The sequence below is a fragment of the Vidua macroura genome, chromosome 23 (genome assembly GCF_024509145.1).
Source record: "Vidua macroura isolate BioBank_ID:100142 chromosome 23, ASM2450914v1, whole genome shotgun sequence".
Classification (NCBI taxonomy): Eukaryota; Metazoa; Chordata; class Aves; order Passeriformes; family Viduidae; genus Vidua; species Vidua macroura.
The window spans coordinates 6,857,175-6,881,319 of NC_071593.1; the positions used below are offsets into that span (position 1 = coordinate 6,857,175).

At 48.1% G+C, this 24,145-nt stretch overlaps 1 protein-coding gene and 1 long non-coding RNA gene across 2 annotated transcripts; one reads left to right on the forward strand and one right to left on the reverse strand.

The window, feature by feature from the left end:
* Positions 1 to 1,429: 1,429 nt before the first annotated feature.
* On the forward strand, positions 1,430 to 4,644 carry LOC128818292 (uncharacterized). The gene is made up of 2 exons (XR_008440435.1): positions 1,430 to 1,924; positions 1,991 to 4,644. It is a non-coding gene; the product is annotated as an uncharacterized LOC128818292 (long non-coding RNA).
* Positions 4,645 to 7,788: 3,144 nt separating this feature from the next.
* On the reverse strand, positions 7,789 to 23,627 carry SCNN1D (sodium channel epithelial 1 subunit delta). Its single transcript, XM_053997494.1, is given in 13 exon segments — positions 7,789 to 9,155; positions 10,389 to 10,464; positions 11,789 to 11,844; positions 12,499 to 12,556; positions 13,685 to 13,763; positions 15,087 to 15,204; positions 15,783 to 15,881; positions 16,417 to 16,580; positions 18,480 to 18,583; positions 20,109 to 20,296; positions 21,378 to 21,642; positions 22,758 to 23,043; positions 23,046 to 23,627. Coding segments are annotated over 13 exon segments (1,857 nt in total). The 5' UTR covers positions 23,116 to 23,627; the 3' UTR covers positions 7,789 to 8,861.
* Positions 23,628 to 24,145: the final 518 nt, after the last annotated feature.

Consider the following 24,145-nt stretch of genomic DNA (forward strand, 5'->3'; position numbering starts at 1 on the left):
ATCGTGGCGCGGAGCCTGCTCCGCCCCGGCAGGACTCCGAGGTGCCCTCCCAGGCTGGTTTTGGGGCAGGGCTGCTCCGGAGGCCCAGCGGGATCGGGATCGGGATCGGGATCGGGATCTCCGGCTCCTCGCCCGTCGCTGCTCTCAGGACTGGACCAGCCACGCTCCCCTCGACGCTGCCCTGGCTGCTCAAAGCCATCACTTCATCCCGCAGCATTCCTGCCAGGATTCCCATCCCGCAGCATTCCTGCAAGGATTCCCATCCCACTGGATTCCTGCCAGGATTCCCATCCCGCAGCATTCCTGCAAGGATTCCCATTCCGCTGGAATGCCCAGAAGGATTCCCATCCTGCTGGAATTCGTGCAAGGATTCCCATCCCACAGCATTCCTGCAAGGATTCCCATCCCACTGGATTCCTGCCAGGATTCCCATCCTGCTGGAATGCCCAGAAGGATTCCCATCCTGCTGGAATTCGTGCAAGGATTCCCATCCCACAGCATTCCTGCCAGGATTCCCATCCTGCTGGAATTCCTGCAAGGATTCCCAGCCCACAGCATTCCTGCCAGGATTCCCATCCCGCAGCATTCCTGCAAGGATTCCCATCCCACTGGATTCCTGCAAGGATTCCCAGCTCACTGGAATTCCTGGAAGGATTCCTATCCTGCTGAAACACCCAGAAGGATTCCCATCCTGCAGGATTCCCGGAAGGGTTCCGGTCCCACTGGAATTCCCGGAAGCAGCAGCGCTGATCCCCGTCGCTGGCGATGGGCTCGGGGCAGGGAGGGAAGCCAGCTCCAGCTGCTCGGTGCAATTTCACAGAATCCCATTATCCCAGAATCCAATTATCCCAGAATCCCATTATGCCAGATTCCCATGATCCCATTATCCCAGATCCCCATTATCCCAGATCCCATGATCCCAGAATCCCATTATCTCAGATTCCCATTATCCCAGAATTCCAGATCCCCATTATCCCAGATTTCCATTATCCCATTATCCCACTTCCCCGTTACTAAGATCCCATTGCCCATTACCCAGATCCCATTATCCCATTTTCCCGTTATCCCATTATCCCATTTCCTGTTACCCAGATCCCATTTTCCCCATTATGCCATTTTCCCCTTATCCCATTTCCCCGTTATCCCAGATCCCATTTCCCATTACCCAGATCCCACTTCCTGTTATCCCATTTCCCCGTTATCCGATTTCCCATTCCCCATTTCCCATTACCCCATTTCCCGTTACCCCCATTTCCCATTATCCCATTACCCCATTTCCCGTTACCCCATTTCCCATTATCCCATTTCCCCGTTATCCCATTCCCCGTTACCCCATTATCCCGTTACCCAGATCCCATTTTCCTGTTATCCCGTTACCCCATTATCCTGTTACCCCATTCCCCGTTACCCCATTATCCCATTATCCTGTTACCCCATTATCCCGTTACCCCATTCCCCGTTACCCAGATCCCATTTTCCCGTTATCCCGTTATCCCGCTATCCCATCCCCGCTATCCCCAGGCTGCAGGACGCTCTCCGGGCCCAGCCCCGCCTCGGCCCCGTGTCCGCTCTGCTCCCGGCCCCGGCACGGGGATTTGGCTCCTCGGGCTCCCCGCGGGTGTCACCCCCGCAGGGCAGAGGCGGTGCCCTTGCCCCGGCTGGCACTGTCACTGTCACCTCCTCGGGTGTCACCCCGGCAGGGCACAGGCGGTGCCCTTGCCCCGGCTGGCACTGTCACTGTCACCTCCTCGGGTGTCACCCCGGCAGGGCACAGGCGGTGCCCTTGCCCCGGCTGGCACTGTCACTGTCACCTCCTCCGGCCGCCGCAGCCGCCGTCCTGCCCGTGCTGCTGCCCTCGCGCCGGGAGCGTAAAAACCAGGGTGTAAGGCTAAAGAAAGCAGGGTCTGAAAGTTCTAAAAGCCAGGTTTGAAAGTTCTAAAAGCCAGGTTTAAAAGTTCTAAAAGCCAGATTTAAAAGTTCTAAAAGCCAGGTTTAAAAATTCTAAAAGCCAGGTTTGAAAGTTTTCAAAGCCAGGGTTGAAAAGTTTTAAAAGCCAGGTTTAAAAGTTTTAAAAGCCAAGGTTTAAAAGCTCAAATAGCCAGGTTTAAAAAGTTAGAACACCAGGGTTTAAAGGCTAAAATAGTCTGGGTTTAAAAGTTTTAAAAGCCGGGGTTTAAAAGTTTAAAGCCAGGGCTGAGCAGTGTCCTGCAGCTCTGGCTTAGTTAGGATGGGGCTGGGAGCTGATCCCGCTCCTAAACCCAGCCTAAATCCCCGTCCTGCAATCCTGGCCCAGTTAGGATGGGGCTGGGAGCTGATCCTGCTCCCAAACCCAGCCTAAATCCCCGTCTCCCTGCAGCAGCACCCCCAGCCCGGCCCCTGGAGCGCTCCAGGAGCCCAAATCCCGCTCTGGTCCCAGCCCGGGTCTGGCACAGCCCCGCCGGGAATTCCCTCTCCGGCCCCGCCGGGAATTCCCTCTCCGGCCCCGCCGGGAATTCCCTCTCCAGCCCCGCCGGGAATTCCCTCTCCGGCCCCGCCGGGAATTCCTTCTCCAGCCCCGCCGGGAATTCCCTCTCTGGCCCCGCCGGGAATTCCCTCTCTGGCCCCGCCGGGAATTCCCTCTCTGGCCCCGCCGGGAATTCCCTCTCCAGCCCCGCAGGGAATTCCCTCCCCAGCCCCGCCGGGAATTCCCTCTCCGGCCCCGCAGGGAATTCCCTCCCCAGCCCCGCCGGGAATTCCCTCTCCGGCCCCGCAGGGAATTCCCTCCCCAGCCCCGCCGGGAATTCCCTCTCCGGCCCCGCAGGGAATTCCCTCCCCAGCCCCGCAGGGAATTCCCTCTCCGGCCCCTCCCCGTCTGAGCCCGGCCCCACCACTCCGGGCTTTTCTTGGTGCTGATTCCCCCTCGAGCCCTGGAAATCCTTCCAGGGTCCTTCAGAGCTCTTGAGAGTGGAGGAGAATTCTCACATTTGGGAGAGAAAGAGAATTCCTTCACATTTGAGAGCAAAAGAGAATTTTCACATTTGAGAGCAAAGGAGAATTTTCACATTTGAGAGCAAAAGAGAATTTTCACATTTGAGAGCAAAGGAGAATTTTCACATTTGAGAGAGAAAGAGAATTTCTTCACATTTGAGAGAGAAAGAGAATTTCATCACATTTGAGAGAGAATTTCTTCACATTTGAGAGTGGAGGAGAATTTTCACATTTGAGAGACAAAGAGAATTTCTTCACATTTGAGAGTGGAGGAGAATTTTCAGATTTGAGAGTAAAGGAAAGGAAAATTTGTTCACTCTTGAGAGCAAAGGAGAATTTTCACCGTTAGAGAGTGGAGGAGAATTTTCAGATTTGGGAGTAAAGGAGAATTTCTTCACATTTGAGAGAGAATTTCTTCATATTTGAGAGCAAAGGAGAATTTTCACATTCGACAGCAAAGGAAAATTTCTTCACTCGATAGCGAAGGAGAATTTCTTCACTCTGGAGAGCAGAGAATTTTCACATTTGGCAGCGAAGGAGAATTTTCACATTTGAGAGTGAAGGAGAATTTTCACATTTGAGAGAGAATTTTCACATTTGAGAGAGAATTTCTTCGTATTTGAGCGAGAATTTCTTCACATTTGACAACGAAGGAGAATTTTCACATTTGGCAGCGAAGGAGAATTCTCACATTTGGGAGCTAAAGGAGAATTCTCACATTTGGGAGCTAAAGGAGAATTTTCACATTTGGGAGCTAAAGAAGAATTTTCACATTTGGCAGCGAAGGAGAATTTTCACATTTGGGAGCTAAAGGAGAATTTCTCCACTCTCGAGAGCGAAGGAGAACTTTCACCATTTTTTCACCACTTCCCATTTTCCCCAGGAGAACCCCTCGCTCCTGCCCAGCTCGTGGATTTCAGCACGGTCATCATTTGATCTTTTTTAACCCTGTACAACCAAACTTCTCCCAGCTTTTTTAGCACTTACAAACCCGACGGATCCTTCTGAGAACCGAGGAAAACCGCGGCTTCCGCTTCTTGGGTCGTTTTATTTCACTTTTCTTTTTTTTTTTCCTGGGAATTCTGGCCAGGAAATCCTGGCCAGGCCTCACCCTGGAAGCTCAAGACTCACTGCTGGAGTTGGAAAAAAAAACAAAAAAAAAAAAATGTAAATATCGGTGCAAAAAGCAGCGTCTTGCCAGACAATGGATTTATTGAACGCGTATTGGTACTTTCAATATTTCGAGTCAATGTATAAAAAGCAACTTGGTGCACTTTTCCTACCTGACAGTATTTTTGGGGGGGGACTTTTATTGTTCTTTTGTTATGGGTTTTGTGCTGTCTTTTTTAATCCGTGGAATTGTTAAGTATTTAATTTATTCTTATTATTGATGTGCCCAGAGGACTAGTGCAATTTTTATTCAATACAGTCGGTCTGTATTTAATGTCAGGATTTTTTCCCCCCACCCCCCGTAGAGTTTTTAGGGAAATATTTTTCCAAAATTGCCTTTTTTTTGTTCCCCCTTTTTTCCCCCCCTCACTCCTTTTCCCTTTGTGTTCCCATCACAGCTCCTGAGGCGCCCGAAGCCTCGACTTTGAGATAAACCCCAACACCCCCGAGCCCCCAAACCAAAAATTTCTCCAGGAAAAACACGTGAAGGATGCACTTCTCCCCGTTTCCTGTGTTTCTCTGATTTTTTTATTTCTCCTTGCGGGGGGGGGGTTCCTGGGGGGGGGTGTGGGCTCCGAATTTTGGAGGGGAGGGCGGGGAAGGCGCAGAGAAAATTCAGTTTTCAAAACGCGGAAAATTCAATATTTCAGTTTTCAAAGCGCGGAAAATTCAATTTCAGTTTTCAAAATGCAGAAAATTCAATTTCAGTTTTCAAAAAGTGGAAAATTCAATTTCAGTTTTCAAAGCGCAGAAAATTCAATTTCAGTTTTCAAAAGGCAGAAAATTCAATTTCAGTTTTCAAAGCGCGGAAAATTCAATTTCAGTTTTCAAAAGGCAGAAATTTCAATTTCAGTTTTCAAAACCTCCAGGCTCTGAGGGAGGTGGGGAAAAAATGAATATTTTGTTGTTTTTCCTGCCTGGAACGCAGCTGGGTTTGTGTTGTACCATCCTGCTTGGAATTTTTGATACCCTAAATTGTTTTGGTTTTTTTTTTCCCTGTTTTTTTTATGTTCCATTCTCCCTTTTATTTTTCCAAGGGGGAAAAATACTATTTTTTTTCCATTCTTTCATTTTATTTTTTCCAGAGATCTCTGGGATTTAACCACATTTAACAGGAGGAACTGAACAGCAAAGTCCCCTCAGGCACCAGGATCCTCCATCCTTGGAATTTTTTGGGATTTGGGAGAATTTTTCTCTCCCTGCCCTCGCTTTTATTTGACCCAAGGGCCTGGACTTGGATCCAGTCTGGGTTTGGATCTCCGGGCTCCGATTCCAGCTGGAATTCTCAAATATTCCAGGATTCTTTCAGGTTATTCCAGCCTTGCTGCCTCTGAGCTGGGAAATTTCTTGGATTATTTTAAAAGAAAAAAAAAAAAATAAAAATTTTAAAAAATTAAAAAAAAAAAAAAAGTGGGATTGGAAGATTTGATGCCTTTAACCAAAAAAAAAAAAAAAATCAGGTGTGAGGAGCTGATCTGTGCCGGGCATCAAGTGGAATTATTCATTGGAAAATAGCTCTGAGAGCATCAAATTAATTCATTAATCAGCAGTAATTAATCATCCTGCTGCTCCCAGGAGGGAACTTGGAGGGAGGATTTGGGGATTGAGAGATCGGGAACAGCCAAAATATCAGGAATGGAAAATCGGGGTCAGGAGCAGCAGAAATTCTGGGGTTTATGCAAGGAAAGCCCAGGAGCTGCTCAAGGAACGCCCGGAATTCCTGCCGTGGGTGGAAAAGTGGAATTTCTGAGTTCCTCAGTTCCTGGGTTGAGTTTTGGAGTTTCTCAGCAATCCTTGGGTTGAGTTTTGGAGTTTTTTACCAATTCCTGGTTTAAATTTTTGAGTTTTTTAGCAATTCCTGGTTTGAATTTTTGAGTTCCTCAGCAATTCCTGGTTTGAATTTTTGAGTTTTTTACCAATTCCTGGGTTGAGTTTTTGAGGTTTTTACCAATTTCTGACTGGAATTTTTGAGATTTTTTAGCAATTCCTGATTTGAGTTTTTTAGCAAATCCTGGGTTGAGTTTTGGAGTTTCTCAGCAATCCTTGGGTTGAGTTTTGGAGTTTTTTACCAATTCCTGGTTTGAATTTTTGAGTTTTTTAGCAATTCCTGGTTTGAATTTTTGAGTTCCTCAGCAATTCCTGGTTTGAGTTTTGGAGTTTTTTACCAAATCCTGGGTTGAGTTTTTGAGGTTTTTACCAATTCCTGGTTTGAATTTTTGATTTTTTTAGCAATTCCTGTTCTGAGTTTTTTAGCAAATCCTGGGTTGAGTTTTGGAGTTTCTCAGCAATCCTTGGGTTGAGTTTTGGAGTTTTTTACCAATTCCTGGTTTGAATTTTTGAGTTTTTTAGCAATTCCTGGTTTGAATTTTTGAGTTCCTCAGCAATTCCTGGTTTGAGTTTTGGAGTTTTTTACCAAATCCTGGGTTGAGTTTTTGAGGTTTTTACCAATTCCTGGTTTGAATTTTTGAGTTTTTTAGCAATTCCTGTTCTGGGTTTTTTAGCAATTCCTGGGTTGAGTTTTTGAGGTTTTTACCAATTTCTGACTGGAATTTTTGAGATTTTTTAGCAATTCCTGATTTGAGTTTTTTAGCAATTCCTGAATTGAATTTTTGAGTTTCCCACCAATTCCTGGTTTGAATTTTTGAGTTTTTTAGCAATTCCTGGTCTGAGTTTTGGAGTTCCTCACCCATCCCTGGTGCTGCCCCTGCCCGCGTGTCCCTCTCAAAGGCAGAAGGGGCCGGGAGGTGACACCGAGGAGAGCTGGGGACAGGGATGGGGACAGAGCCAGGGGACAGCTGGGGACAGGGATGGGGACAGAGCCAGGGGACAGCTGGGGACAGGGCTGGGGACAGGGTTGGGACAGAGCTGGGGACAGGGCTGGGGACAGGGTTGGGACAGAGCTGGGGACAGGGTTGGGGACAGGGTTGGGACAGGGTTGGGGACAGGGTTGGGACAGGGTTGGGGACAGGGTTGGGACAGGGTTGGGACAGGGTTGGTGACAGGGCTGGGACAGAGGTGGGGACAGCCCCGGGGACAGAGGGGCTGAGGGAGAAAAGGGAATGTGGAGGCTCCAGGAGGGTGGCAATGTCCCCTGCTGCCCCGGGAACGGCTCCTCGGGCTGCTGGGACGGGAATTCCCACCGGGAGGGGACACTGGGAGGGGACACCTGGGTGGGACCTTGGTGCCAGCACAGGGTGGGTTGGGTGGAGACGCTGCTGTCCCCCGAGGTGGCACCTGGGGCACACCTGGGCACACCTGGGGACACCTGGAGCACACTTGGGCACACCTGGGGACACCTGGGGCACACCTGGGGGACTCCTGGGCACACCTGGGGACACCTGGGGCACACCTGGGGCACACCTGGGGGACTCCTGGGCACACCTGGGGACACCTGGGGCACACCTGGGACACACTTGGGCACACCTGGGGGACACCTGGGGACACCTGGGCACACTTGGGCACACCTGGGGACACCTGGGGACACCTGGGGCACACTTGGGCACACCTGGGGACACCTGGGGCACACCTGGAGCACACTTGGGCACACCTGGGGGACACCTGGGGACTCCTGGGGGACTCAGGTTTTTTTTTTAAACAGAAATTAACAAAAATTAACAAAAATTAACAGATATATTAACAAAAATTGCCAAACATTAACAGAAACAAACAGAAATACTAACAGAAATATTAACAAAAATTAACAGAAATTAACAGACATTATCAGAAATATTAACAAAAATGTACAGGAATTTACAGAAATTAATAAAAATTTACAGAAATATTAACAGAAATTAACAGAAGTTAACAGAAATATTAACAGAAATTAACAAAAATTAGCAGAAATTAGCATTATCTCTGTTATCAACAGATTCCACAGGAATCTGTTGCTTTTCCTGGGACCGAAAGAATTCCCGATCCCGTTTCTTTTTTCTCTTTATTCCCTCTGGAAGAGTCTGGGAATTTCCTGGGAAATCCAAAAGCAGCAGAAATCCCGAGCCCAGCCCCGGAGCAGCAGGAATTCCAGAGGGTTTGGGAATTCCAAGAGATTTTTGGGAATTCCAGGAGGTTTTTGGGAATTCCAGGAGGGATCAGACCCAAGAAGGGTTTTGGGAATTCAGGAGTTTTTTGGGAATTCCAGGAGGTTTTTGGGAATTCCAGCTGGGATCAGAGCCCAGCTAGATTCCAAGCACTGCCACGCTCAGGAACCTCCCAGGTGTGGATCCAGGACATCCCTGGCACCTTTCCGTCAGAATTCAGGGAATTCCAGGAGAATTCCAAACATTGCCATGCCCAGCTGGGGATCCAGGACATCCCTGTGACTTTTCCCCCAGAATTTGGGAATTCTAATCCTCTCCACCCCCCTCAGCTCTGGATCCAGGATGTCCCTGGGAGTTTTCCCCCAGAATTTGGGAATTCCAAGCATTGCCAAGCTCAGCTGTGGATCCAGGACATCCCTGGGACTTTTCCCCCAGAATTTGGGAATTCTAATCCTCTCCATCCCCCTCAGCTGTGGATCCAGGACATCCCTGGGACTTTTCCCCCAGAATTTGGGAATTCTAATCCTCTCCATCCCCCTCAGCTGTGGATCCAGGATGTCCCTGTGACTTTTCCCCCAGAATTTGGGAATTCCACCCGTCTCCATCCCCCTCAGCTCTGGATCCAGGATATCCCTGTGACTTTTCCCCCAGAATTTGGGAATTCCTCCCCTCTCAGCCCCCATCTCCTCAGGGCTGTCCCAAATCCCGCTCCTGCCCGTTCCCACCCCCATCCCGCAGCTGCCCCGACCCCAAACCTGGGGCTCCCTCCTGCCCCTCCCGCAATTCCCGGGAATTTCCCTGGGCCAGGCCTAAATTTGGGCCGGGCCTGGGGCTCCTCCCGGCCCGGAGCCTCTGGAAGCAGAAGAGCAGGGACAGGACCAGGGTGTCCAGGAGCAGCTCCAGCATCTCCACCACCGAGAGCACCGAGGAGCCGAACCAGAGGCTCCACTGGCTGCCCATGCTGGAGAGCAGCAGGTTCTCCTGCAAAAAAACCCAAAAGAGGGAAAGGTTTGGGGCTTTATTTTCCTTTTTTATGTTTTTTTCTATTCCTCACACCCACACTTGGAGCCCACTGGGTCAGTAACTCATTTTTCCCTAAATAAAAACCCAAAACCAATCCCAAAGCTGGAGAGCAGCAGGTTCTCCTGCAAAAAAACCCAAAAAAGGGAAAGGTTTGGGGCTTTATTTTCCTTTTTTATGTTTTTTCTATTCCTCACACCCAGACTTGGAGCCCATTGGATCAGTAACTCTTTTTTCCCTAAATAAAAACCCAACACCAATCCCAAAGCTGGAGAGCAGCAGGTTCTCCTGCAAAAAAGAACCCAAAAAAGGGAAAGGTTTGGGGCTTTATTTTCCTTTTTTATGTTTTTTCTATTCCTCACACCCAGACTGGGACCATATGGGATCAGTGGTTCAATTTCCCAATAATTTTCCCTAAATAAAACCCCAACACCAATCCCAAAGCTGGAGAGCAGCAGGTTCTACTGCAAAAAAACCCAAAAAAGGGAAAGGTTTGGGGCTTTATTTTCCATTTTTATATTTTTTTCTATATGATATAAAAATAATTAATTTGGGAATAAGCCTGTCAGGAATTCGGGAATGAGACTGTCAGGAATTTCGGAATGAGCCTGTCAGGAATTCGGGAATGAGACTGTCAGGAATTTCGGAATGAGCCTGTCAGGAATTTGGGAATGAGCGTGTGAGGAATTCGGGAATGAGCGTGTGAGGAATTCGGGAATGAGCCCGTGAGGAATTCCAGATTGAGCCTGTCAGGAATTTGGGAAAGAGCCCGTGAGGAATTCCAGAATGAGCCCGTCAGGAATTCGGGAATGAGCCGTCAGGAATCCGGGAATGAGCCCGTGAGGAATTTGGGAACGAGCGCGTCAGGAATCTGGGAATGAGCCCGTGAGGAATCCGGGAATGAGCCCGTCAGGAATTTGGGAATGAGCCCGTGAGGAATTCCAGAATGAGCCCGTCAGGAATTCGGGAATGAGCCGTCAGGAATCTGGGAATGAGCCCGTGAGGAATTTGGGAATGAGCCCGTCAGGAATTTGGGAACGAGCGCGTCAGGAATCTGGGAATAAGCCCGTGAGGAATCTGGGAATGAGCCCGTGAGGAATTCGGGAATGAGCCCGTCAGGAATCCGGGAATGAGCCCGTGAGGAATGCCGCGGGCAGGGATGAGCGGAGGGGCTGTCGGGGAAGCGGCACCTACGGAGAGCAGCGGGGCCTCGCGCACGGCCTGCGAGTTCAGCTGCCGGTAGAACACGGTGACCTTGGCGACGTCCCTCCTGCAGCGACACGCGCAGCTGGCACCGCCGGCGGCACCGGCACCGCTCCCGGTGGGACCGGGGCATTCCCAGCTGGGAGTGGGGCATTCCCAGTGGGCACCGGGGCATTCCCAGTGGGCACCGGGGCATTCCCAGTGGGGACTGGGGCATTCCCAGTTGGGACCGGGGCATTCCCAGTGGGCACCGGGGCATTCCCCGAGGGCACCGGGGCATTCCCAGTTGGGACCAGGGCATTCCCAGTGGGTACTGGGACATTCCCAGTGGGGACCGGGGCATTCCCAGTTGGGACTGGGAAATTCCCAGTGGGGACCGGGGCATTCCCAGTGGGCACCGGGGCATTCCCAGTTGGGACCGGGGCATTCCCAGTTGGGACCGTGGCATTCCCAGTGGGGACTGGGACGTTCCCAGTGGGCACCGGGGCATTCCCCGAGGGCACCGGGGCATTCCCAGTGGGGACCGCGGCATTCCCAGTGGGGACTGGGACGTTCCCAGTGGGCACCGGGGCATTCCCAGTTGGGAGTGGGGCATTCCCAGTGGGCACCGGGGCATTCCCAGTTGGGACCGGGGCATTCCCAGTGGGGACCGGGGCATTCCCAGTGGGGACTGGGACGTTCCCAGTAGGCACCGGGGCATTCCCAGTGGGGACCGGGGCATTCCCCGAGGGCACCGGGGCATTCCCAGTGGGCACCGGGGCATTCCCAGTTGGGACCGGGGCATTCCCAGTGGGGACCGGGGCATTCCCAGTGGGGACTGGGACGTTCCCAGTAGGCACCGGGGCATTCCCAGTGGGGACCGGGGCATTCCCCGAGGGCACCGGGGCATTCCCAGTGGGGACCGGGGCATTCCCAGTGGGCACTGGGGCATTCCCATTTGGGACTGGGAAATTCCCAGTGGGCACTGGGACATTCCCAGTTGGGACTGGGGCATTCCCAGTGGGCACCGGGGCATTCCCAGGATTTCCCTGCTGCCCTCCCTGCCCCATTCCAGACCCCATGGATGGGGATGACCCCATGGATCGGGATGACCCCATGGACAGGGATGACCCCATGGATTGGAATGGCCCCATGGACAGGGATGACCCCACGGACAGGGATGACCCCACAGATCGGGACGGCCCCACGGATCGGGATGACCCCACAGACAGGGATGACCCCACGGACAGGGATGACCCCACAGATCGGGACGGCCCCACGGATCGGGATGACCCCACGGATCAGGATGACCCACGGATTGGGATGACCCCACGGATCAGGATGACCCCATGGACAGGGATGACCCCAGGGATCGGGACGGCCCCACGGATTGGGAACATCCCGGGATTTACCTGCTGCTGCTGGAGTTGTAGCCGTTCTGGTGCCGCAGAGCCTGGCGCACCCAGTCCTGCCATGGGAATGTTGGCAATGGAATGTTGGCATTGGAATGTGGTTAATGGAATGTTGGCATTGGAACATTGGCATTGGAATGTTGGCATTGGAATGTTGTTAATGGGATATTGTTAATGGAATGTTGGCATTGGAATGTTGTTAATGGAATGTTTGTTATTGGAACGTTCATTATTGGAATGTTTGTCATTGGGAGAGTTGTTACTGGAATATTTGATATTGGAATGTTTCCATTGGAATATTCATGACTGGAATATTCATTATTGGAATATTCATGACTGGAATTTTTGTATTGGAATATTCATTATTGGTGTGCTTGTGATTGGAATATTCACGACTGGAATATTCATTATTGGGATATTAATTACTGGAATATTAATGACTGGAATGTTTCTATTGGAATATCCATGACTGGAATATTCATGACTGGAATATTCATTATTGGAATATTAATTATTGGAATATTAATTACTGGAATATTCATGACTGGAATGTTTCTATTGGAATATTCACGACTGGAATATTAATTATTGGAATGTTAATTACTGGAATATTAATGACTGGAATGTTTCTATTGGAATACTCATGACTGGAATGTTAATTCCTGGAATATTCACGACTGGGATGTTCCTGACTGGAATTTTTGCCGTACCTGGGATTTCAGCGAGGGCCACTTGGCTGTGCCAGCTGAGACCTTGTACAGGGATTCCCTGGGGAGAGAAAACCGGGAATGCTGAAAAAATGGGAATTCACCTGTTTTAAACTAAGTCTTATTTAGATTACATTACATTGCGATTAAATTTAATTTCAATTTAAATTAAATTTTAAAAAGATGGGAGAATTAAATTAAAATTTAATTTCAATTTCCATTACATTTAGGTTAAATTTCATATAGATTACATTAATTTTAATTTCAATTTCAATTAAAATTTTAAAAGATGGGAGCATAAATTGAAATTTAATTTTAACTTACATTCATTTTAAACCAAATCTAATTAAGATTTAATTCAAATTCAAAGTGAATTGAACCTAACAAAGATGGGAGCATAAATTGAAATTTAATTTTAAATAAAAATTAAAGTTTAATTTTAAATTTAAATTTTCATTTTTAATTTAAAGTGAGTTGAATCTAAAACAGATGGGCGCATTAAACTGAAATTTAATTTTCACTTAAATTAAATTTAAAATTTAGATTAAATTCAAATTAAAAGCAAATTGAACGAACCAAAGATGGGAGCATAAACTGACATTTCATTTTAAATTAAATTTAAAATTTAGATTAAATTCAAATTAAAAGTGAATTGAACCTACCAAAGATGGGAGCATTAAACTGAAATTTCATTGTAACTTAAATTAAATTTAAAATTTAGATTAAATTCAAATTAAAAGCGAATTGAACGAACCAAAGATGGGAGCATTAAACTGAAATTTCATTTTACCTTAAATTAAATTTAAAATTTAGATTGAATTCAAATTAAAAGCGAATTGAACCAAAGATGGGAGCATTAAACTGAGATTTCATTTTCACTTAAACTAAATTTAAAATTTAGATTAAATTCAAATTAAAAGCGAATTGAACCTACCAAAGACGGGAGCATAAACTGAAATTTAATTTTCACTTAAATTAAATTTAAAATTTCGATTAAATTCAAATTAAAAGCGAATTGAACCAAAGATGGGAGCATAAACTGAAATTTCATTTCAACTTGCGTTCAAGTTAACCTCAATCCCATTTAGATAAAATTCCAATTAGAAGAGGTCTGAATTCAAATGAAATTCAAATGAAATTCAAATGAAATTCAAATGAAATTCAAATGAAGTTGGGATCCGGGGCTCACCTGCAGGGCTTGGGGCAGTGCTGGAAACAATCCAGGCGGTGACCGCGGAGCCGCCGGTACAGCTGGTAAAAGCAGTGCCCTGGAAAACGGGGAGCAAGAACGGCACTGGGGATCCCCGGGAATTCAGTTCCCCGGAATTCCCGCTCCCCCTGGGACTCTCCCGAAGGAAAAGAAGAGGAATTAAATCCTAAAATCCCCGGATTTGGGGTTGGGAGGGAATTCCTTAAAGGCGATTCCCACGCCTAAAGCTGGGAATGCCGGGATTCCAGGATTTCCCAGGGAATCGGGAATTCCCAGGATTTTATCCCAGGGAAACAGTGAATCCCAGGGATTTATCTCCATGGAAATCCCAGGGATTTTATCCCAGGGAATCAGAGAATCCCAGGGATTTATCTCCATGGAAATCCCAGGGATTTTATCCCAGGGAAACAGTGAATCCCAGGGATTTATCTCCATGGAAATCCCAGGGATTTTATCCCAGGGAAACAGTGAATCCCAGGGATTTATCTCCATGGAAATCCCAGGGATTTTATCCCAGGGAATCAGTGAATCCCAGGGATTTATCTCCATGGAAATCCCAGGGATTTTATCCCAGGGAATCAGAGAATCCCAGGGATTTATCTCCATGGAAATCCCAGGGACTGTTTCTAGGATCCAATGAATTCCTGGGATTTATTTTGATGATGATGATGATTATTATTATTTTAATTATTATTATTATTTCTGACCCGCTGTGTTACCCCAAGCGGGCTGGCGGCTGTAGTCACAATTCCCAGCAATCCCAGGGATTGTTTCCCAGGTTTATTATTATTATTATTATTATTATTATTATTATTATTATTACTATTATTATTATTATTATTTCTGCCCCGCTGCCTTACCCCATTTGGGCTGGCAGCTGTAGTCGCTATTCCCAGGCAATCCCAGGGATTGTTTCCCCAGATATTATTATTATTTTTATTTTTATTTTTATTTTTATTTTTATTTTTATTTTTATTTTTATTATTAGTGCCCCGCTGCCTTACCCCAGGCGGGCTGGCGGCTGTAGTCACAATTCCCAGGCAATCCCGGGGATTATTTCCCCGGATATTATTTTTATTTTTATTTTTATTTTTATTTTTATTTTTATTTTTATTTTTATTTTTATTTTTATCTCTGCCCCGCTGCCTTACCCCAGGCGGGCTGGCGGCTGTAGTCGCTATTCCCGGGCAATCCCGGGGATTGTTTCCCAGGATATTATTATTGTTATTATTGTTATTAATTATTAATAATAATAATAATAATAATGCCCCGCTGCCTTACCCCAGGCGGGCTGGCGGCTGTAGTCGCTATTCCCAGGCAATCCCGGGGATTGTTTCCCAGGTTTATTATTTTTATTTTTATTTCTGCCCCGCTGCCTTACCCCAGGCGGGCTGGCGGCTGTAGTCGCAGTAGCGCCCCCCGGCGGGCAGCGGGTAGTAGACGTAGCCGCAGCCGCATTGGCGCAGCATGGCGCGCTGGAAGCACGAGTGCAGGCAGGCCTGGGGACAGGGAAACACGGCATCAACGGGAACGTTCCGGGCCTCTGGGGGGGGGACTGGCGGCAGAAAAGGGGGGGAGGAAAATCGCATTGAAAAAAAAAAAAATTTGGAATCTGTAGGGTGGATCTGGTAGGAGAAAAGTGGAGGGGGGAAATTGCATAAATTAAAAAAAATTGGAATCTCTAGGGTGGAACTGGTAGGAGAAAAGTGGAGGGGGGAAATTGCATAAATTAAAAAAAAATTCCAAATCTCTGGGATGAAGCTCTTAGGAGACAAAGGCAAAAAAAAATTGGAGCTGTTGTTATAGAACAGCTCCAGCCTGGCTAAGCCGGGTTTAGCTAGGCCAGGCTCGGTACCTGCAGGGTGTAGGAGTTGTTGTAGGGCAGTTGCAGTTTGGCTAAGCCGGGTTTAGCTAGGCCAGGCTCAGTACCTGCAGGGTGTAGGAGTTGTTGTAGAGCAGCTCCAGCCTGGCTAAGCCGGGTTTAGCTAGGCCAGGCTCAGTACCTGCAGGGTGTAGGAGTTGTTGTAGGGCATTTGCAGTCTGGCTAAGCCGGGTTTAGCTAGGCCAGGCTCGGTACCTGCAGGGTGTAGGAGTTGTTGTAGAGCAGCTCCACGGCCACGTCGGCCCCGTCCGTGGTGCACTTGCCGTAGTTGCCGCCCAGGCGATTCACCTGGTCCTGCGGGGACACGGAGGAGCCCGGGGTGATTCATTAGCAGGGTTAATTAATTAGTGGCCCGAATGATTAGCAGGGTTAATTGGAGCCCTGGGTGATTAGCAGGGTTCATTAAAGCCAGCCATCACCCTCTGGGCTTCACTGCAGGAAGGGATGGTGTGGGGTGGGTTGGGAATGGTTGGGGATGGTTGGGAATGGTTGGGGATGGTTTGGGATGGTTTGGGATGGTTGGGATGGTTTGGGATGGGTTGGGATGGTTTGGGATGGTTTGGGATGGTTGGGAATGGTTGGGGATTGTTTGGGATGGGTTGGGATGGTTTGGCATGGCTGGATTTTGTCCCCCGTGCCCACCTGGCGGATGGCGATGGTGGTGGCGATGCCTGGGTGGATGTGGAAGCCAAAAGGCCACATTTGCCATGTGCCAAAAGGCCACATTTGGAATGGTTTGGCATGGTTGGGGATGGTTTGGCACGGTTGGGGATGGTTTGGCACGGTTTGGCACGGTTTGGCATGGCTGGAATTCGTCCCCCGTGCCCACCTGGCGGATGGCGATGGTGGTGGCGATGCCCGGGCGGATGTGGAAGCCCTCGTGCTCCAGGAACGGCGTCTGGTTGTGGCTGTGGATCATCACCTTCACCCCGGCCACGGTGGACAGCAGCGGGATGTGCTCCTTCTGCTCGGCCCGCAGGATCAGGGACAGCCCTGGGGACACACAGAGGGGATGGGACACACGGGGGACAGGACAGGGACAGCCTGGGGACACACAGAGGGGATGGGACACACGGGGGACAGGACAGGGACAGCCTGGGGACACACAGGGGGGATGGGACACACGGGGGACAGGACAGGGACAGCCTGGGGACACACAGGGGGGATGGGACACACGGGGGACAGGACAGGAACAGCCTGGGGACACACAGAGGGGATGGGACACACGGGGGACAGGACAGGGACAGCCCTGGGGACACACAGAGGGGATGGGACACACGGGGGACAGGACAGGGACAGCCCTGGGGACACACAGGGGACAGGACAGGGACAGCCTGGGGGCTGGGGACAGCCCTGGGGACACACAGGGGACAGGACAGGAACAGCCTGGGGACACACGGGGGCGTTGGGACACACGGGGGACAGGACAGGGACAGCCTGGGGACACACAGGGGACAGGACAGGAACAGCCTGGGGACACACAGGGGACAGGACAGGAACAGCCTGGGGACACACGGGGGCGTTGGGACACACGGGGGACAGGACAGGGACAGCCTGGGGACACACAGGGGACAGGACAGGGACAGCCCTGGGGACACACGGGGGACAGGACAGGGACAGCCTGGGGACACACGGGGGACAGGACAGGGACAGCCTGGGGGCTGGGGGACAGCTCTGGGGACACACGGGGGGGATTGGAACACACGGGGGACAGGACAGGGACAGCCTGGGGACACACGGGGGACAGGAGAACAACTCCCAGTGCTGGACAAAGGATCAGGGACAGCCCTGGGGACACACAGGGGACAGGACAGGGACAGCCCTGGGGACACACAGGGGGACAGGAGAACAGCTCCCAGTGCAGGGACAGCCCTGGGGACACACGGGGGACAGGACAGGGACAGCCTGGGGGATGGGGACAGCCCTGGGGACACACAGGGGACAGGACAGGGACAGCCTGGGGGCTGGGGACAGCCCTGGGGACAGGAGAGTGCCCAGCTCTGGGCAAATCCCTCCTGTTGGGGTTTGGGGCCCAGCTTTGGGTTCTGTTTGGGTTCATTTTGGGTCCCAGAAAAGCCAGTTTTACTCCTCAGAGCCCGGGTGACAATGGTGCCCATTCCAAAGTTTCAATAATCAATCCCATCATAAATCATAAATCATAAATCATAATAACCCTATAAATAAAACCCAACAAACCCACATTTGGACTCTGGGATCCCTCAAGAACCATTTTTAATTCTTAGAGCCCTGGTGACAATGGTACCTATTCCAAACCTTCAGGAATCCCATAATAAATAAGAAAAAAGAAACAATAAACAATAAATAATAGTAACAACCCTATAAATAAATAAAACCCTATAAATAAAACCCAACAAATCCAGATTTGGGTTCTGGGATCCCTCATTTTGGATCCCAGAAAAGGCATTTTTAATTCTTAGACTCCTGGTGATAATGGCACCTATTCCAAATCTTCAATAATCCCATGATAAATTATAAATTATAAATTATAAATTATAATAACCCTATAAATAAATAAAACCCCATAAATAAAACCTAACAAACCCAGATTGGGACTCTGGGATCCCTCAAGAGCCATTTTTAATTCTTAGAGCCCTGGTGACAATGGCAGCTATTGCAAACCCTCAATAATCCCATAATAAATTATAAATAACCCTATAAATAAACCCCAACATTCTGCAAAAAAAACCACCGTGAGCACATCCTGCTCCAAACCAAAAAGGAATTCTGCTTTTTTTTTTTTTTTTTTTAAAGCCCAGATGCTGCTGGGGCTTAAAATAATCATATTGTGGTGGCACAGTAATTGCCAAAAAAAAAAACCAAAAAAAACCTCTTAATTTTGGCTCTTTTTTCCCCATTTTGGAGATCACTCACCATAAGGAATTCCTGGTTTTGTGGCTTTCCAGAAGGGATCTGTCCCCCTGCTGTTAAAAGTGTAGCAGCTCCCAAAAACTGGGTGGTGGAAGGGAACGTAATCACTGGAAAATCAGAGATTTCACGGGGTTTAATTATTTGATTTATGACCTTGATTCCAAGCTGGAGGTGTCTGGGAAAATGGGAATCACTGGAAAGGCAAGAGAGATTGGATGGAATTTTAATTATTTGATTTATGACCATAATTCCAAGCTGGAGGTGTCTGGGAAAATGGGAATCACTGGAAAATCAAGAGTTGTTTGATGGAGTTTTACTGGAAAATCAAGAGAGATTTGATGGGATTTTACTGGAAAATCAAGAGAGATTTGATGGGATTTTACTGGAAAATCAAGAGAAATTTAATGGGATTTTACTGGAACTTTAGAGAATACAATAGAGTTAGCAAATAACTTTAGAGAATAAAATAAAGTTAGAAAATAACTTCAGAGAATAGAGTTAGAAAATAAATTTAGAGAATACAATATTGTAAGAAAACAACTTTAGAGAATAAAATAGAGTTAGAAAATAACTTTAGAGAATACAATAGAGTTAGAAAATAAATTTAGAGAATAGAGTTAGAAAATAAATTTAGAGAATACAATAGAGTTAAAAAATAGATTTAGAGAATACAATAGAGTTAGAAAATAACTTTAGAGAATGCAATAGTTAGAAAATAACTTTAGAGAATAGAGTTAGTAAATAACTTTAGAGAATACAATAGAGTTAAAAAATAAATTTAGAGAATACAATAGAGTTAGAAAATAAATTTAGAGAATAGAGTTAGAAAATAACTCTAGAGAATAAAATAGAGTTAGCAAATAACTTTAGAGAATAAAATAGACTTAGCAAATAACTTAAGGGAATACAATAGAGTTAGAAAATAACTTTAGAGAATACAATAGTTAGAAAATAAATTTAGATAATAGAGTTAGCAAATAACTTTAGAGAATACAATAGAGTTAGCAAATAACTTTAGAGAATAAAGGAGAGTTAGAAAATAAATTTAGAGAATAGAGTTAGAAAATAAATTTAGAGAATACAATAGAGTTAAAAAATAGATTTAGAGAATAAAATAGAGTTAGCAAATAACTTTAGAGAATACAATAGAGTTAGCAAATAACTTTAGAGAATAAAGTAGAGTTAGAAAACAACTTTAGAGATAAAATAGTTAGAAAATAACTTTAGAGAATAGAGTAGAGTTAGCAAATAACTTAAGAGAATACAATAGAGTTAGAAAATAGATTTAGAGAATACAATAGAGTTAGCAAATAACTTAAGAGAATACAATAGAGTTAGAAAATAAATTTAGAGAATACAATAGAGTTAGCAAATGACTTTAGAGAATGAAATAGAGTTAAAAAATAGATTTAGAGAATACAATAGAGTTAGCAAATGACTTTAGAGAATGAAATAGAGTTAAAAAATAAATTTAGAGAATACAATAGAGTTAGCAAATGACTTTAGAGAATGAGATAGAGTTAGCAAATAGATTCAGAGAATACAGCAGAGCCAGCAAACGGCTTTGTCCCGCGGCGTGCCGCCTCTCCACGGGTCCCGCTCCCCGTGTCCCCCCGTGTCCCCCGGGCCCACCTGGGCCGGCAGGGCTCGCCGCCGTACTGGCACGAGTACACGAGCTCCGGGAAGCGCCGCGGGGCCCGGGCCAGCGCCGGCGGCAGCTGCGCCACCAGGTTGATGTAGTGGAAGCGGAGCCACTCCTGCAGCGCGGCCGCGCCCGACGCCTGCGAGCTGAACAGGCAATTCCCGCCCGTGGCGTTGCACTGGGACACGGGGAAAAGGGGAAAGGGATGTGAGCGGCTGGGAATGGGAATGGGAATGGGGATGGGGATGGGGATGGGGATGGGGCTGGGGATGGGGATGGGAATGGGAGTGGGGATGGGACTGGGAATGGGGCTGGGAATGGGAATGGGAATGGGAATGGGAATGGGGATGGGGATGGGACTGGGGATGGGGATGGGGATGGGAATGGGAATGGGGATGGGACTGGGAATGGGGCTGGGAATGGGACTGGGAATGGGGCTGGGGCTGGAAATGGGGCTGGGACTGGGGCTGGGGCTGGGCTGGGACTGGGACTGGGACTGGGAATAGGACTGGGACTGGGGCTGGGACTGGGACTGGGATTGGGATTGGGACTGAGACTGGGCTGGGACTGGGGCTGGGACTGGGACTGGGATTGGGATTGGGACTGAGACTGGGCTGGGACTGGGGATGGGGCTGGGATTGGGACTGGGGCTGGGACTGGGGTGGGAATTGAGGGCCGTGGGGGGTAAGGGTTGGCTGGCTAGGGTGTCGTATATCAGTTGTGGTATGTTATGTCAATGATATAATATAATATAACATCACATCACATCCCATCATAATATAACATCACATCACAATATAACATCACATCATTATGTTATGTTATCATATCCTATTATATCCTATTTTATATTATATTATATTATATTATGTTATGTTATGTTATATTATATTATATTATATTATATTATATTATATTATATTATATTATATTATATTATATTATATTATATTATATTATATTATATTATATTATATTATATCATATATTTTGGGGTGAACTCCCAGGTATTTTGGGATAAATCCCAATCCCCATGTATTTTGGAGTACACCCCCATGTATTTTGGGGTGCACCCCCAGTTTCTTTGGGATAAATCCTGATCCCCATGTATTTTGGGGTGCCCCCCCATGTATTTTGGGGTGCCCCCCCATGTATTTTGGGGTGCCCCCCATGCACTTTGGGGTGAACCCGCCGTTTCTCTGGGGTGCCCCCCCACCCCGAGGTGCCCCCGCCGCCCTTTCCGCCGCAGCCGCGCTCACCAGCCGGAATCCCACCCTGGAATGTTTCCTGCCGGCCCTGGGCTCCCACATCCTGACCAGGGAGAAGTTGTGGCTGAGCCTGAAGTTGCTGCTGAGGTTGGCCCGGGGCTGGACAGGGATGGCCCCGTCCCTGTCCCTGTCCCTGTCCCTGTCCCTGTCCCTCAGGTGGGACAGCCTGGCCGAGGCCTTGGGGCCGTACAGGAAGGTCAGCGACTCCTCGGCCATGCGCTCCAGCTGCTCCAGCTGCTCCCTGATCAGCTCAAACCTGCAGAAATTGGGGGGGGGGAAATCCACATTTTGGGAAAAAAATCTGTATTTCTGATCTCACAGGCTCCATGGAAAGGTTGTTCCTTGGGGTCTGTGGGAGAATATCCAGAAATTCTGCTGCTCAGCACACCAAACACTAATTATACAAATTTAATATTTCATTTATTGATTTAATATTTAATTTCTTAATTTCCCAAACCTTCAGGACACATCCCAGCCCATTCCCAAACCCTTGGGACACATCCCAGCCCATTCCCAAACATGTAGGACACATCCCTGCCCGTTCCCAAACCCTTGGGATACATCCCAGACTGTTCCCGAACCTTCAGTGACACATCCCAGCCCATTCCCAAACCTTCAGACCATTCCCAAACCTTTAGGACGTGTGCCAGCCCATTCCCAAACCTTTGGAACGTGTCCCAGCCCATTCCCAAACCTTCAGTGACACATCCCAGCCCATTCCCAAACCTCCAGCCCATTCCCAAACCTTTAGGACGTGTCCCAGCCCATTCCCAACCCTTCGGTGACACATCCCAGCCCATTCCCAAAGCCTTGGGACATATCACAGACCACTCCCAAACCTTCAGTGACACATCCCAGACCATTCCCAAATCTTCGGTGACACATCCCAGACCATTCCCAAACCTTTAGGCTGTGTCCCAGCCCATTCCCAAACCCTTGGGACACATCCCAGCCCATTCCCAACCCTTTAGTGACACATCCCAGCCCATTCCCAAACCCTTAGGACACATCCCAGACTGTTCCCAAACCTTTAGTGACACATCCCAGCCCATTCCCAAACCTTTAGGATGTGTCCCAGCCCATTCCCAGACCTTCAGCCCATTCCCAAACCTTCAGTGACACATCCCAGCCCATTCCCAAACCTTTGGAACGTGTCCCAGCCCATTCCCAAACCCTTGGGACACATCCCAGCCCATTCCCAAACCTTTAGGACGTGTCCCAGCCCATTCCCAACCCTTCGGTGACACATCCCAGCCCATTCCCAAACCTTTAGGACGTGTCCCAGCCCATTCCCAACCCTTTGGTGACACATCCCAGCCCATTCCCAAACCTTTGGAACGTGTCCCAGCCCATTCCCAAACCCCAGCTGACCTGTAGGGATCCAGGTTGCAGACGGTGACGGCCGGGAACATTTTGGGCTCGGAGTCCATGGACATGGTGAGCACCACGGGGTAGGCCCAGAACTGGCTGAACATGAGGGCAAACTGCCAGTAGAGCATGGCGAGGCTGGCCAGCAGCAGCAGCGTCCAGAACGCCGTCTTGGCGCGGTTCCTGCCGGAGCACACCAGCCGGACGGTGCCGTGGATCGTGCTGTTCTTGCAGAAGAACTCAAACATCTCCTTGAAGGAGCCGTAGAACTCGATCAGCCCTTCCTCGCCTCCTCCTCCTCCTCCTCCTCCTGCTCCTCCCGGCAGCTCTGGTTCCATCCTCCAAGTGGCTTTCTGGGCATGGGAAACAATGGGAAAATCGGGTTAATCTGAGGGAAAAAGTCTTCCAAAAAGGCTTTTTTCAAACAGGCTTGGTCCAAGGAGGTCTTTTCCAAAGAGGCTTTTTCCAAAAAAAGGCTTTTCCAAATGGCCTTTTCCGAAGAGGACTTTTCCAAAGAGGATTTTTCCCAAAAGGGCTCATCCCAAATGGGCTCATCCCAAATGGTATCTTCCAAAGACGTCTCTTCCAAAGAGGGTCTTCTCCCAAAGAGGCCTTTTCCAAAAAAACTTCTTCCAAACGGCCTTTTCCAAAGAAACCTTTCCCAAATGGCCTTTTCCTAAATGGCCTTTTCCAAAGAAACTTTTCCCAAAGAGCCTTTTCCAAGGAAGCCTTTCCCAAGAGCATCCCAAGGCTGGATTAATCTGAGGGAAAGAGTCTTCCAAAAAGGCTTTTTTCAAACAGGCTTGGTCCAAGGAGGTCTTTTCCAGAGGGGCGTTTTCCAAAGAGGCTTTTTCCAAAAAAGGCTTTTCCAAAGAGGACTTTTCCAAAGAGGATTTTCCAAAAAAACTTATTCCAAATGGCCTTTTCCAAAGAGGACTTCTCCCAGAAGGGCTCATCCCAAATGGGCTCTTCCACAGCGGTCTCCTCCAAACAGGTTTTTCCCAAAGAGGCCTTTCCTAAAGAGGCTTTTTCCAAAGTGGCCTTTTCCCAATTGGATTTTTCCAAGAGGCTTTTCCAAAGAGGGCTTTTCCAAAGTGGATTTCTCCAAGAGGGTTTTTCCAAAGAGGCCTTTTCCAAACACACTTTTTCCAAAGTGGCCTTTTCCAAAATGGATTTTTCCAAGAGGTTTTTCCAAAGTGGATTTTTCCAAAGAGGGTTTTTCCAAAATGGATTTTTCCTAGTGGCTTTTCCAAAGAGGCCTTTTCCAAACCAGGCTTTTCCAAAGTGGATTTTTCCAAGAGGGTTTTTCCAAAGTGACCTTTTCCAAAGTGGATTTTTCCAAGAGGCTTTTCCAAAGAGACCTTTTCCAAAGAGGCTTTTTTCCAAGAGGA